Here is a 15675-nt window from a genome sequence, read left to right as displayed (position 1 = left end):
TCATTGAGAGGATGCCATCAGCCTTGGTCAGTCAAAGAATGGAGTCATCTGATTTACCATCCTGTGAATGTCCCTAGGCAGATAGCATAGGTTGTCGTTGTTACTGTTTCGAGACAGAATCTCTGTCTGTTGCCCAAGCTGGAGTGCAGTGGTGTGATCTCGGCTTACTGCAGCCTCTGCCTCCTGGGCTCAAGTGATTCTCCTGCCTCAGCCTCCCGAGTAGTTGGGACTACGGGCATGTGCCACCATGCCCCGCTAATTTTTGTATTTTTGTAGTTACTGAGTTTCACCATATTGGCCAGGCTGATCTTGAATTCCTGACCTCAGGTGATCTGCCTTCTTCGGCTTCTCAAAGTGCTGAGATTACAGCCGTGAGCCACCGTGCCTGGCTGGTGGTGGTGGTGGTTTTAATTTTTGTTTTTTTCAACTTTTATTTTAGATTCAGGGGGCACATGTGCAGTTTGTTACCTGAGTATATTGTGTGATGCTTAGGTTTGGAACAAATGATTCCGTCACCCAGGTACTGAACATAGTACCCAATAGTTTTTCAACCCTTGTCCCCCTCTCTCCTTCCCCGCTCTAGTAGTCGCCAGTTTCTATTGTTGCCATCTTTATTACCACGTGTTGTTTAGCTCCCACTTACAAATGAGAACATGCAGTATTTGTTCCTGCGTTAATTCACTTAAGAAGTATAGGTTTTAAATTTGCCATCTGCCAGTGACCTTGTCATCTTCAGCCACAGTCATGTGGATTGATACGTGGTCCTTAGACCGATGATGTGGTTGCTGACAGAGAATTCCTGAGGCACCTACAGGTCTGTGAACGTGTCACTCTGCTTGTTGATGCCAGGCCTGCTGCAACTATGAGGCATATAAGCCTCTGCTTTTATGAGATAAACTTCTTTAGATTCTGTATGAGTAAGATCATACAAAATTTGTCTTTCTGTGTCTGGCTTGTTTCAGTTAACACAAAGTCCTGCGGGTTCATTCACATTGTCATAAATGACAGGATTTCGTTCTTTTTTTGAGGCAGTCTTGCTGAGTTGCCTAGGCTGGAGTGCAGTGGCACCGTCTCGGCTCACTGCATCCTCCGTCTCCCAGCCTCAAGTGATTCTCATGCTGGATTTCCTTCTTTTTTTTTTTACGGTGAACAGTTGAGCCTTTTTTTTTTTTTTTTTCCTGAGACGGAGTCTTGCTCTGTTGCCCAGGCTAGAGTGCAGTGGCGCAATCTTGGCTCACTGCAAGCTCCGCCTCCCAGGTTCACGCCATTCTCCTGCCTTAGCCTCCTGAGTAGCTGGGACTACAGGCGCGTGCCACCATGCCAGGCTAATGTTTTGTATTTTTAGTAGAGATGGGGTTTCACCGTGTTAGCCAGGATGGTCTTGATCTCCTGACCTCGTGATCTGCCCGCCTCAGCCTCCCAAAGAGCTGGGATTACAGGCATGAGCCACCGCGCCCGGCCCAGTTGAGCCTTTTTAAAAAGCCAAGCATTTGGCTGGGAGCAGTAGCTCACGTCTGTAATCCCAGCCTTTGGGAGGCCGAGGCGGGTGGATCACAAGGTCAAGAGATCGAGATCATCCTGGCCAACCATGGTGAAACCCCATCTCTACTGAAAATACAAAAATTAGCTGAGCAGGGTGGCGTGTGCCTGTAATCCCAGCTACTCTGGAGACTGAGGCAGGAGAATCGCTTGAACCCGGGGAGGCGGTGGTTGCAGTGAGCCGAGATTGCGCCACTGCACTCCAGGCTGGTGACAGAGCGAGACTCCCATCTCAAAAAAAAAAAAAAAGCCAAGCACATCCATTTAAATTTTGGTGAAACTTCTTTATAACATTCCTGATGTCAGCATATTACAGGTATTGTTTGGAAAATTGTTTATTAAAGACTCAAACAGCCTCTCTCAAGTTCTTTACCTCAACAACAGTTGCTTTGTCAAACAGCTGATATCACACAATTTTTATTGGGGTTATGGAAATGAAACACTAATTTTCTGCATATGTCTGTGAGCATATTCACAACTCTCATTGCTGGGAGTTTAGATACTGCTGCTTTCCCAATTTAGGAAAACAGATTTCTGGTATGTGCCTGTGTGGGAAGGTTGAGGCTGCTAAGAATCTTGCTTCTGGGTTTTAGAAGTCTCACTGTGAGACGGGGTGCAGTGGCTCATGCCTGTAATCACAGCACTTTGGGAGGCTGGGGTGGGTGGATCACTTGAGCCCAGGAGTTCAAGACCAGCCTGTCCAACATGGCAAAACTGTGTTTCTAATAACATTACAAAATAAGTAGCTGGGTGTGATAGCACACTTCCGTAATCCCAGCTACTCGGGGAAGCTGAGGCATGAGAATTGTTTGAACTCAGGAGGCAGAGGTTGCAATAAAGATTGCAGTACTGCACTCCAGCCTGGACAACAGGGAGATGCCTAGGAAATGTTTTCTGCACATATAAAAAGGTTAAATCATTTTCAGTATGGTTTGCAGGTTCTTTGAAATTTGATAATACATACGCTTTATAAATTTAATTCTCCATGAACTACAATATCAAACAGAATACACTCTGTCTGTACACCATGCTGAAAAATGGAAACTTTTTTTTTTTTGAAACGGTCTCGCTCTGTTGCCTAGGCTGGAGTGCAGTGGTACAATCACTGGTCACTGCAGCCTTGATTTCCTGGGCTCAGGTGATTCTCCTACCTCAGTCTCTCGAGTAGCAGGGACTACAGGCGTGCAACACCACAGCGGCGAATTTTTTGTATCTTTGTAGAGGTGAGGTTTCACTATGTTGCCCAGGCTGGTCTTGGAACTCCTGGGCTCAAGTAATCTACCTGCCTCGGCCTCCCAAAATGCGGGATTGCATGTGTAAGTCACCACGCCTGGCTGAAAACAGAAACTTTTCAAGAATAGTTTAAAAGTAACTACCAAATTAATAGATGTTACCATATAATGTTCAGAAATACAAATATATTATGAATTATTCCCAGTCCTATTACCTAGAGGCAACCATTATAAATATTTTTTATGTACAGGTTGAGTATCCCTTATCTAAATGCTTGGCACCAGAAGTGATTCAGATTTCAGATTTTGTAACTTTTTGCGTCATACTTATTGGTTCAGCGTCCCTAATCTGAAAAAAATGCCCCTATGAACATTGAGTCTTGTCTTGTCTTGTCTTGTCCTGCCCTGCCCTGCCCTGCCCTGTCCCACCCTGTCCCTTCCCCTTCCCCTTCCGCTTCCCTTCACAGGGTCTTGTGCTGTTGCAGAGGCTGCAGTTCAGTGGCACCTTCTTAGCTCACTGCAGCCTCAAATCCTAAGCTTAAGTGATCATCTCACGTCAGCCTCCCAAGTAGCTAGGACTATAGGCATGCGCCACCACGCCTAGCAAATTTTTGATTTTCATTAATTATTTTTTGTGTGTGAGACAGGGTCTTGCTCTGTTGCCCAGGCTGTAGTGCAGTGGCTCACTGCAACCTCAGTCTCCCTATGAGATCTCACTATGTTGCTGGTCTCAAATTTCTGGGCTGAAGTGATCCTCCCACCTGTGCCTCCCAAAGCACTGGGATTACAGGCATGAGCCACAGTGCCTGGATCTTTTTTTGGACTTTAGGAGTGAGAAGTGAGGATTCTGTCAGCCCTGAAACCTTAGGTCTTCTGGTTTCTTTTTTGTACTCTCAATTTTCTTCGTACTACCTTCAAGGTATAATGTGCCTAAGAAATATTTCCTTGTTTTTCAGGTTCTAAATGGCTTCTAAGAAGTTGGGTGCAGATTTTCATGGTAAGTGGACTGTTAGAATCATGGTTTAAGTAATGATTTGATCAGAGGATTTGGAATCACTCAGCATAGTTTTAAGTACAGTTGCCCCTTTTTGTCTCTTTTAATGAACAGCTTGACAAAAATAAAGTTGTACAACAGTGTATCATGTATATCCAAAAGGTCTTCAGAGAACTAAAAGTATTTCTCCAAATGGGTAGTTTAACTTTAGAGTGTCTCTGGTTATTGTACTTGAAACTACTAGTGATAGATGAGGAGTCTGCCTGTTCTGTTTCTTCAGCAGCATCGAAGGTATAGTTACCTTTCCCTTTCCTGTTCCTTAGTCATAGCTCTTCTCCATATGTGTGTGTGAAAAATTCTAACCCTTTGGTTAATGCTTTATAATGTTTTAGTTTAGTTCCCTGTGCCCCATCAAAGGAAGTAATTTACTACAAATCAATCACTATATTACAGAGGTATCAATACTGATATTTATAATTTGAAATTAATAGTTTCTCTGTCTTTTTTTCCTATGATACAACCTTCCAAAATGGAATACAATAATAAACTAGTATCTGCCTTTGGAGGGGAATGGAAGGAGGTACCTAAGAAGTTAAAATTATACCCTTTTTTCATACAGTAGAAGATAAGAATTAAAAACCAGAAGTACTCAAATAACACAATTACTTTAAAAGAGGTTTTAAAGCCAATTTGCCATGTTAAAAATTGTATCAGCCAGGCACAGTGGCATGTGTCTGCAATCCCAGCTACTCGGGGGGTTAAGGTGGGAGGATTGCTTGATCCCAGAAGTTTGAAGTTGCAGTAAGCTGTGATCATGTCACTGCACTCCAGCCTGGGTGACAGAGTGAGACCCTGACTCAAACAAAAAAATACGTATGTATTATCACATCATTGTAAGAATGATTTACTAGACTGCCTGGGGATGTGTTGGTGTGCTCTTCTGAGCTGCGAGTGTTTGGTTGATAAGATCCCTCAGCTGAGTCAGAGTGGTGTAGCAGTGACTATGATTTTACTTGCTTATATATTTTATACAACAGCCTTTAAATTTTGATTTGTCAGTGTGCATATACTTATATAGATAACCTGCCTGAGTTTTAAAAAAATCCTTTTGAAGTTATTCAAACTCTGGAATTAGCATTCTTTAAAGAGGTCAGGCATCTTATCTTTCAGGTAAGCTATTTCCTATTATTTATGGATTATTACAGGTCTTCTTGAAAGTATTCAAATGATAGTAGAAAGGCAGATCTAGGCAGGGCACGGTGGCTCACCCCTGTAATCCCAACAGGAGATTAGGAGGTTAAGGTGAGAGGATCACTTAAGGCCAGGAGTTCAAGGGCAACATAGTGAGACACTGTCTCTACAAAAAAATTTAAAAATTAGCTGGGTATGCGGGTATCTGCCTGTAGTCTGAGCTACTTGGGAGGCTGAGAGGTGGGAGAAGTGCTGAGCCCGGAGGTCAAGGCTGCAGTGAGCCATGATCACGCCACTGCACTCCAGCCTGAATCACATGAGAGCCTGTCTCAAACAAGCAAACAAAAAAAAGATTCTTGCCACTGAGCTTAAGAAAAGAAAAAGGGGGAAAAAGGCAGATCTGAATTGCCTCTAGATCACCTTTTCAAGGGAGAAAAGAGAGGACACAGCAAGGGCAGAGGAAAAGCTTGAGGAGAGAAAATAGCAAAAATGAAAAATTTGCCCTTATTTCAAAAGATAGACTTTCTGTTTTGAATCTTTGGAACATCTGTTTTGATCAGACTGAAAATAGTTGGACCCCATGTTTTGTGTTTCAACTGAACATTCCAGAGAGAAGATTATAATTTTGAAGGTGTCTGTTCAGTAAAGACTGGCATTTCCCCATCTCCTTAAATTCCTAACCAGGCCGGGTGCAGTGGCTCACACCTATAATCCCAGCACTTTGGGAGGCCGAAACGGGCGGATCACCTGAGGTCAGGAGTTCAAGACCAGCCTGACTAACATGGAGAAACCCCGTCTCTACTAAAAATATAAAATTAGCCGGGGCTGGTGGCGCATGTCTGTAATCCCAGCTACTTGGGAGGTTGAGGCAGGAGAATCGCTTGAACCTGGGAGGCGGAGGTTATGGTGAACTGAGATGATGTCATTGCACTCCAGCTTGGGCAACAAGAGCGAAACTCGGTCTCAAAAAAAAAAAAAAAAAAAGCCTAACCAAAGTGTTATTTTTTTTATTTAATTTAATTTTTTTTTGAAACAGAGTCTTGCTCTGTTGCTCAGGCTGAAGTGCAGTGGCACGATCTCAGCTCACTGCAAGCTCCGCCTCCTGGGTTCATGCCATTCTCCTGCCTCAGCCTCCCAAGTAGCTGGGACTACAGGCACCCACCACCATGCCCGGCTAATTTTTTGTATTTTTTAGTACAGACAGGGTTTCACTGTGTTAGCCAGGATGATCTCAATCTTCTGACCTCGTGATCCGCCTGCCTCAGCCTCCCAAAGTGCTGGGATTACAGGCGTGAGCCACTGCGCCCGGCCGAAAGTGTTATGGTTTAAATGAAACTTTCTACCTGAGTAAAATTTAGGAGAAAAATTTTCTTTCTACCTTAGGCTGCTTCTCCCTTAACAGGGCTTTTATTGCTGAGTTCCTGGTTGAATTTCACTGGCTTTAGTTGTTTTTTGTTTGTTTGCTTTTTGGGGGGGAACAAAACAATAAACACCTTTATTACATGGGTGAAGACAAAAATGAGGATTTATTTGCCTTTCCGGGCCTTGATTTTCCTGATAGAACTCCAACTCCTTGCCTTCTAGCACATAGCCATCTGCTTGGCCACAGTGTCCCAGCCTTGAAGCGATGCACGCAAGAAGCTTGCCCTGCTGGAACTGCTCCTCCAAGAGACTGCTGATTTTGGCATTCTTTTTCCTTTCATCGATGTCTTCTGAAATTTTTTAGATCGTTTTTTGTTTAAAATCTCTTCCTCAGGAGTCAGCTTGGCTCCTTTCTTGCGGTCCAGGGGCTGTGCATAGTGGGACTCGTACAACTGTCCATATGGTGTGCTGTCGATGAGTATGGTGTGCTGTTGATGAGCATGATGCAATTCTTCACCAGGGTCTTGATACGGACCAGCTCATTATTAGACACATTGTAGACAACATCGATGATCCTTGTTTTGCGAGTACAACACTCTGAGCCCCAGGAGAAATTCCCCATGTCCAGCCTCAGGGCACAGTATTTCTAGTTACCTCCTCGAACATGGACTGTGTGGATGTGGCGGGGGCCAATCTTGGTGTTGGCAGCTGGGCACCCCACCTCATACTTCTGCTTCTCGTGGTAGGGCTTTCTCTTGCCCCGGTCTTGGGGTGCTTGTGTCAGTTCTCCTGAGAGATGTCCATCGCTCGGTGCTGGCTGGAAAGAGCTAGTTGGGTTTTTAGAGTAAAGTATCCTATTTTTAGATATCAAGTAGTTTAAGTAATAGAAATGAAAGGGGCTAGATGGAGAATATTTAATAGGCAATTGTGTAGGCATGTGAGTACAGAAAATAAAGTTTCTGCTCTCTCAAGGCTAAAATTAGAAAGCCAGGAACTAAGGCTGCTCCTTCCACTTCTCAGGAAGCTGCTTAGCCTTTCTTCACTATGTGTTTCTGTGTCTGTGATCCATTATTCTTCTTCAATTCATAGACTTGCTTTCTTGGCCTAATAGTGTAGAGTACACAGGGCTGTAAATGGCCACCCCAGTTAAGGTGCTGCTTGCTACTTGATCTTTCAGTGTCAGTGGCTAGCGTCATAGAGATAGAGATTTTATATCTTTTGGTCAGGGTAAACTGATGGCATAGCCTTCTTAGCTTATGAGCCTGTGGATTGATTCCTCCAAAGTTAGGTGCCTGACTGGTCCATTGGGAGGTTAATGGATGTGGGTATAACCTTTCTGTGGCACTTGGGGTGTGGACAAGAAGGTAATAACTGATGTCGTGACTGGATATTAAAATGTATTTTTTTCTTTTTAATATTTGGGACTGAGTAGGTCTGGTGCTGTGCTGTCTTTGACTAGCACTTGATTTACCTCTGAGTTCGTTATTTTCAACTAAAGTTGAACAACTTAACTGTTACTAGTAACCATATATCCCTAAATAACAGAATAAGGGAAACAAACAGTTATTTCTCAGACTTCTAGAAATATTATCCATTTCTTATAAAAACTGCGTACTGTTGGCTTAGTTTGGATAAGGACTTTCTTGGAGCCTGGTGCTTTAAAATCTCAATCCTATTTAACTGATTCTTGTTTTCATCTAGGAGAAACGTTATTTATCTGGAAAATGTGTTGAGACTCTAATTTATGAAAAATAGACCCTGTGATAAGATTTGATAAAACTAGCCCCCCTCCTTAAATCACTTTATTGTAGTATAATTGATATATAAAAAGTTGTACATAATTACATATTTAATGTATACATCTTGATGAGTTTGGGGATAAGTATACACTCATGAAACCATCATCATTGTTAAGGCATAAACATTCATTACCTCCCAAAGTTTCCTCCACTCTATTACACAATTGTGTGTGTGTGTGTGTGTGGTGGGCTGGAGGGATTGCTTGAGGCCAGGAGTTTGAGACCAGCCTGGGCAACACAGCAAGACACCCTGTTTCTTGTTTTTTTTGTTTGTTTGTTTGTTTGAGATGGAGTCCTGCTCTGTCGCCCATGCTGGAGTGCAGTGGTGCCATCTCTGCTCACTGCAACCTCTGCCTCCTCAAGCAATTGCTCAAGCAATTCTCCTGTCTCAGCCCCCTGAGTAGCTGGGATTACAGGTGTACACCACCATGCCTGGCTAATTTTTGTATTTTTAGTAGAGATAGGGTTTCGCCATGTTGGCCAGGTTGCTTTTGAAGTCCCGACCTCAGGTGATCCACCTGCCTTTGCCTCCCAAAGTTCTGGGATTACAAGCATGAGCCACCATGCCTGGCCTTGTTTCTACAAAAGAATTAAAAATTAGCCAGATGTGGTGGAGCTTCTCTATAGTCCTAGCATCTGAGGAGCCTGGGACAGGAGGATTGCTTAAGCCCAGGAGTTCAACGTTATAGTGAGCTGTGATCACATATACATTAGGTTGTTTGGTATTGTTCCAGATATCTCAACACTGTTCAGTTTTTTTCCTTTTTCTCTGTTTGTATTTCAGTTTGGCTAATTTCTTTTCACCTAACTTCAAGTCCCGAGTCTGTCTTATGCTGATTATTGTCTTTGCATTAGCATAGCCTGGCTTATGAACCATCAAAATTTTTCTTTTCTGATAATGCATTTTTCACTTGTGGCATTTCCATTTGTTTCTTTATATTTCCGTCTCTCTGCTGAAGTTCCCATCTGCTCACACATGTTTATTTTTTCCATTAGACCCTTTAACATATTTATTATTGTTATTTTAAAGCTCCCTGTCTGATGTTTACAATATCTTGGCTGTCCCTGAATTTGAGTCTGATGACTGGTTCCTCTCTTAATTCTGGATCACATTTTCTTGCTTCTTTCTGTGTCTTATAATTTTTAATTGAATGCCAGACAATGTATATTAAAAAGCTGATTTTGTAGATTATGTGGCTTGTTTTGTTGTTAGGATATAAGTAACATTTTCTTGTGATTTCACATCTTACAACAGATATCTATATAATTTTATATATTTGTGATTTTGCAAGTGTTACCTGGCCTGTGGCTTTAAGATAGTTTTGTTTGTTTTATTTATTTATTTATTTTAAACCCCTTGCTGCAGTAGACACTGATGACTTTAAGATGGTGATAACTGGTTGTGGAATTGCAGATTTTCACCTAATTTTAAGTTTGATCTTACTCTTTTTTTAAAAACCTCAATTTGAATCTCCTCAGAATAAAACCTGAACTAAATATAATGCAGTTGCTCTCCTCTATTGGGAATTTCTCCCCCTACCTGGAATTGTACCTTTTTTTTAGAAAAATGGGCAGGTTACAGAATCATAGGCATATCAGCAGTTTAGAAAGAAACAAATGAAATCTTCCCAGAGTTCATCCTGAGTTGTTACATATTCCGCCCACTAACTGTCTTCCACCCAAGTGGTGTGCAGAACCTAACTTCAAGGAGCTTCCACAACCACAGCCATTAGGCATGCACTTAGTGGCTGTGTAAAAAATTGAACTTAGGAAAATGGACTCAAATATTTTAGGAAGATTTTCAGTAATGAGGACTGAAACTAAAAGGTATTTGAGGTTGAGGCAGAAATTTGTTAGCTTTATAATATTTTAAATTCTTGATACATTGGATAAAAATGGACAGTTCCACTTTGGGAGGCTGAAGTGGGAGGATCACCTCAGTCTGGGAATTTGAGACCAGCCTGGGCAACAAAGTGAGCCCTCATCTCTACAAAAAAAAATTTAAAAATTAGCTGGGCATGGTGGTGCATGCCTGTAGTCCCAACTACTCAGGAGGCTGAGGTGGGAGGATCACTTGAGCTCAGGAGAATTAGGCTGCAGTGAGAGGTGATGACGTCACTGCACTCCAGCCTGGGTGACAGAGCAAGACCCTTTCTTAAAAAAGAAACCGGGCGCGGTGGCTGATGCCTGTAATCCCAGCACTTTGGGAGGCTGAGGCGGGCGAATCACGAGGTCAGGAGATGGAGACCATCCTAGCTAACACCGTGAAACCCCATCTCTACTAAAAATACAAAAAATTAGCCGGGCGTGGTGGCGGGCGCCTGTAGTCCCAGCTATTCAAGAGGCTGAGGCAGGAGAATGGCGTGAACCCAGGAGGCGGAGCTCGCAGTGAGCCGAGATCGCACCACTGCACTCCAGCCTGGGTGACAGAGCGAGACTTCATCTCAAAAAGAAAAGAAAATTCCTGAGACATAATTGGTTATATTTGGAAGAAATATATTTTGTAATTTTCACAGCACCATCATTAATAGTAGTTAACGGTAGTCTCTATCCATTATTACAAATACTGCTTTCTTTGTTCCCTTTTTTTTTTTTTTTTTTTTGGAGATGGAGTCTCAGTGGCCCAGGCTGGAGTGCAGTAGCATGATTTTGGCTCACTGCAGCCTCCGCCTTCTGGGTTCAAGCGATTCTCCTGCCTCAGTTTCCGAAGTAGCTGGGATTACAGGTGTGCACCACCAGGACTAGCTAAGTTTTTTTGTATTTTTAGTAGAGACGGAGGTTTCACCATGTTGGCCAGGCTGGTCTTGAAATCCTGACCTCAGGTGATCCACCTGCCTCTGCCTCCCAAAGTGCTGGGATTACAGGTGTGAGCCACTTTGCCTGGCCACGTTCCCATCTCTTTAAATGCCTTTTTGCCCTTTATCTTACCTCCTCCTTCCAGTAATTACCGAACTATTTGTTCATTCTCTCTTAGTAAAGCTTTCAAAGTACTAAGACCCTGGAGGGTTGGGGGATGTGCTAAATAAATCACAATGGCATTGGCTTTGTTAGTGAAAGGAAGCTGGTTTTTAAACCAGATACCTGCAATTGGTGCTAGTGAAGGGAAACAGCAGCCCTTTAAAGGTATTCTACCTCATCTTTTCTGTCCCTAAGCCAGGACCTAGTTTGATTTATAGAATATAAGTTTATCAGTGTATATCACATTATAATAGTTTGCTATCTGAAAGGTAGGCAAGGAAATCACTTTTTTTTTTTAACAGGATTTTATTTGACTAATATCTTTTATTCATTTATTATTTTTTTTGAGATGGAGTCTTGCTCTGTCTCCCAGGCTGCAGTGCAGTGACGTGATCTAGGCTCACTGCAACCTCTGCATCCCAGGTTCAAGCGATTCTCCTGCCTTAGCCTTCCGAGTAGCTGGGACTACAGGCACGTGCCACCACGCCTGGCTAATTTTTGTATTTTTGGTAGAGATGGGGTTTCATCATGTTGGTCAGGCTGGTCTCGAACTCCTGATCTCGTGATCTGCCTGCCTCAGCCTTCCAAGGTGCTGGGATTACAGGCGTGAGCCACTGTACCCGGCCTGACATGGAGTCTTGCTCTATCGCCAGGCGGGAGCGCAGTGGAGTCATCTCAGCTCACTGCAACCTTCGACTCCCAGGTTCAAGCGATTCTCCTGCCTCAGACTCCTGAGTAACTGGGATTACAGGAATGTGCCACCACGCCCGGCTAATTTTTGTATTTTTAGTAGAGATGGGGTTTCACCGTGTTGGCCAGGATGGTCTCAATCTCCTGACCTCATGATCTGCCTGTCTCAGCCTCCCAGAATGCTGGGATTACAGGTGTAAGCCACCATGCTTGGCCCCTAATTTTTGTATTTTTAGTAGAGACGGGGTTTTACCATGTTGGCCAGGCTGGTCTCGAACTCCTGACCTCAGGTGATCCACCCACCTCTGCCTCCCAAAGTGCTAGGATTACAGGCGTGAACCACCACGCCCGGCCTCATATCTTTAGTACAGTACTTTTTTTTGTAGTTTTTCTCCCTCAACTCCTTGTTACCAATCTACAATAGAACTGGTTATTTAAGAAAATTTAGTTGTTATTATTATTATTGAAATGGAGTCTTGCCCTGTCACCCAGGCTGGAGTGCAGTGGTGTGATCTCAGTTCACTGCAACTTCTGCCTCCCAGGTTAAAGCAGTTCTCCTGCTTCAGCCTCCTGAGTAGCTGGAATTACATGGGCACGCCACCATGCCCAGCTAATTTTTTGTATTTTTAATAGAGACGGGATTTCACCATGCTGGCCAGGCTGGTCTCAAACTCCTGACCTCGTGATCTGCCTGCCTTGGACTCCCAAATTGCTGGGATTACAGGCGTGAGCTACCGCATCCGGCCAAATATAGTTATTATTGGATAGATTTTATATATAATGTGGATAGATTTTATCATTTTTGTGTATCATCTATGCTTATTAGTGTTAAACAAAAGACTTAATTGTGTGCTTGTTAACTTGACTGTAAATCTTTCCAGTGATTCTTAGTGCCAAAGTTTCTGCTTTGTTTCCAGTTAATCAGGATACTAGCCAAAGTTAGAATCTTTCAATAACATTTGAGTCCCTATTTTCAAAGAAAACAGACAAAAATTATTTAAAATTAGAACTTTTGTTCTAATCTTTTAAAATATAAGCATTTTATAAGTGCCGTAGAGTGTAAGTGTTGTAATCAACACTTAGTTTTGTTGGTAAGCTGTGGTGGCTCCCAGCACTTTTTTGGTGGTGCTGGTGCGGGGGATGACATCTGTCTGGTACGTTTTTGTAGCTTTGTTCAGATCTCAGACATATGCTTGTATCATGTATGAGTAATCTGTTAAAAACATTTGCATGACTAGCCTTGTCATTTTTGGGCAAATAATTTTCAATTTTCATATTAAATATAAGTTGGAACTGGGTGTGATAGTTCGTGTCTGTAATCCCAGCAATTTGAGAGGCTGAGGCGGGAAGAATGCTTGAGCCCAGAACTTGGAGACTAGCCTGGGCGACATAATGAGACCCTGTCTTAGCTACTCAGGAGGCCGAGGTGGGAGGATTACTTGGGCCCCAGAGGGCAAGGATGCAGTGAGCCATGATAGCACCACTGTACTCCAGCCTGGGCAAATGTCTCTTAAAAAAATTATATATATATGTATGTTGGGGTAGGGGTTGTCTTTATTTTTATTTTTTTTTGAGACAGAGTTTCGCTCTTGTTGCCCAGGCTGGAGTGCACTGGCGCATTCTCGGCTCACTGCAACTTCTGCCTCCCAGGTCCAAGCAATTCTTCTGCCTCAGCTGCCCAAGAAGCTGGGATTACAGGCATGCGCCACCATGTCTGGCTAATTTTTTGTATTTTTAGTAGAGATGGGGTTTCACCATGTTGGCCAGGCTGGTCTCGAACTCCTGACTTGCACCTGCCTCAGCCTCCCAAAGTGCTGAGATTAGAGGTGTGAGCCACCGTGCCCAGCCAAAGGCATGTCTTTATTATTAATCCTTCATTCATTGAACAAATTTCATCAGCCATATATTATACTGAGTTTGGGTGATACAGATATGAAACATTTCTCCCCTGTTAAGGGACACTCAAATTCTTGCTCAAACTCTCTGTAGGAAGGTTATGAAAATGAACTATTAACAGTACATAGAGGTAAGTCCTAAGGTGATAGTATTAACTGGGTATTCTGAGATTGACAAAGGAGTTGTTCTTGAGGCTCACTGCACCCTCTGCCTCCTAGGTTCAAGCAATTCTCCTGCCTCAGCCTCCCAAGTAGCTGGGACAACAGGCGTGTGCCACTACGCCCGGCGCATTTTTGTATTTTTAGTAGAGATGGGGTTTCACCATGTTGGCCAGGCTAGTCTCAAACTCCTGACCTCAGGTGATCCACCTGCCTTGGCCTTCCAAAGTGGTAAGATTCGGCTTGGGCCACTGCACCCGGCCTCTTGAGTTTATTCTTAAAGGGCTAAATAATAATTACTCAAGTAAATAAGGGTAGGGATGTGATAGGCATTGCCAGCCATGAAAATAGCACATCTAAAAGTATGACCACACTTGGAAAATTTCCTAGGGTATTAATAAATATGGTGATTTCCAAGACTGTTAAATTACTAAATTGAACACAGTTGTGAATTTAATTTGCTAGCTAAGTGAGTGATAGTTCAAATGTTTTAGTTCTGGCCAGAAGTTAGATGGGAAAGACACCCATTCCTACAAGGGTTGGGAGTAGGGGCATTCTTCCTAATGGAGAGTTTCAGGTGTATCTGCAGAATACCTATCCCAGGAAATGGGAATGACGATAAGATTACAGATATTTTCTGACCTTGATAATTCTTGAGATCTACACAGTTCTTCTAAGGAAAGAAGTCATCTTCGTGGAAGAGGTGTAATTGTCTTATTCTGTGTCTGTGAGCACCCAAGAAAATAGTGTGAGGCTGAGAGGTAAACCTTCCTTTACCAGCTGCCAATATTGAAAAACAAAATTTATTTTATCAATTGTATTTCATTGTCCACGATGGTTCTGCCAGTAAATTAGCCTCCCAGAGCTGCTCCAGAAAAGAAAACATGGCCCCTTTTGGAGTATATAGCTATCGAGTCATATACAACAGGCATTTTCCTTTTATCTGACCCTGTGAATAGATGGTCATGTTCTGGTCTTTCCATGTTGTTCAGTTATGATGGGCAAAGAACCTTTAGGAGATTAAAGCAGCTCCATTGTGTATGGCTTGTGTTCCTGATAATCTTACTCAGAATCCCATGATTTTGTCTGGTTTTCCCTTTTTCATGTAAGTGTTGTGCTGCTTAAGTATTTCCATGTTGTTTTAGAATGTAGTTTTTTTTAAGCTAGGGTAATTCTTTTTTTTTTTTTTCCTTCTTTTTTTTTTTTGAGACAGAGTCTCGCTCTGTCGCCCAGGCTGGAGTGCAGTGGCGCAATCTCGGCTCACTGCAAGCTCTGCCTCCTGGGTTCATGCCATTCCCCTGCCTCAGCCTCCCGAGCAGCTGGGACTACAGGCGCCCGCCACCTCGCCCGGCTAGTTTTTTGTATTTTTTAGTAGAGATGGGGTTTCACCATGTTAGCCAGGATGGTCTCGATCTCCTGACCTCGTGATCTGCCCGTCTCGGCCTCCCAAAGTGCTGGGATTACAGGCTTGAGCCACCGCGCCCGGCTCTTTTTTTTTTTTTTTTTTTTTTTTGAGATGGAGTCTCACTCTGTTGCTCAGGCTGGAATGCAGTGGTGCAATCTCAGCTCACTGCAACCTCCATCTCCTGGGTTCAAGCGATTCTCCTGCCTTACCCTCCTGAGTAGCTGGGTTTACAGGCACACGCCACCATGCCCGGCCAGTTTTTGTATTTTTAGTAGAGACGGGGTTTCGCCATGTTGATCAGGCTGGGAGTAATTCTTTGTATTAATTAAAAATGATTTTTTTCTAAAGTAGTGAATCCTAATCAAGGAGATTCTTTTCTGGGGAGTCTCATCCATTCAGCAGTGTTTATTAAATGTTGATGTGTGCCAGACAGTGCTGAAGGTTTTGAAAA

The 15675-nt window shown here is 43.1% G+C and overlaps 1 protein-coding gene and 1 pseudogene across 13 annotated transcripts in view; one reads left to right on the top strand and one right to left on the bottom strand.

Moving 5' to 3' along the window:
• The window catches only part of UBAP1 (ubiquitin associated protein 1), a 73950-nt gene that overhangs the window by 38075 nt on the left and 20200 nt on the right, over positions 1 to 15675 (top strand). For 11 of the 13 annotated variants that reach the window (XM_005581495.4, XM_065531012.2, XM_005581497.3 and 8 more), the window contains one exon: positions 3728 to 3768. The exons of the other annotated variants lie outside the window; for them this stretch is intronic. In XM_005581495.4, coding sequence (XP_005581552.2) covers positions 3728 to 3768 — 41 coding nt within the window. The remainder of the gene's footprint in view (positions 1 to 3727; positions 3769 to 15675) is intronic. 13 annotated transcript variants of the gene reach the window in all.
• On the bottom strand, positions 6483 to 7122 carry LOC102118256 (small ribosomal subunit protein eS8 pseudogene; annotated as a pseudogene).

This window comes from Macaca fascicularis, chromosome 15 (assembly GCF_037993035.2).
Source record: "Macaca fascicularis isolate 582-1 chromosome 15, T2T-MFA8v1.1".
In the NCBI taxonomy this organism is placed as follows: domain Eukaryota; kingdom Metazoa; phylum Chordata; class Mammalia; order Primates; family Cercopithecidae; genus Macaca; species Macaca fascicularis.
The sequence above is the reverse complement of the archived record's forward strand: the minus strand, read 5'-3'. Positions and strand labels throughout refer to the sequence as shown.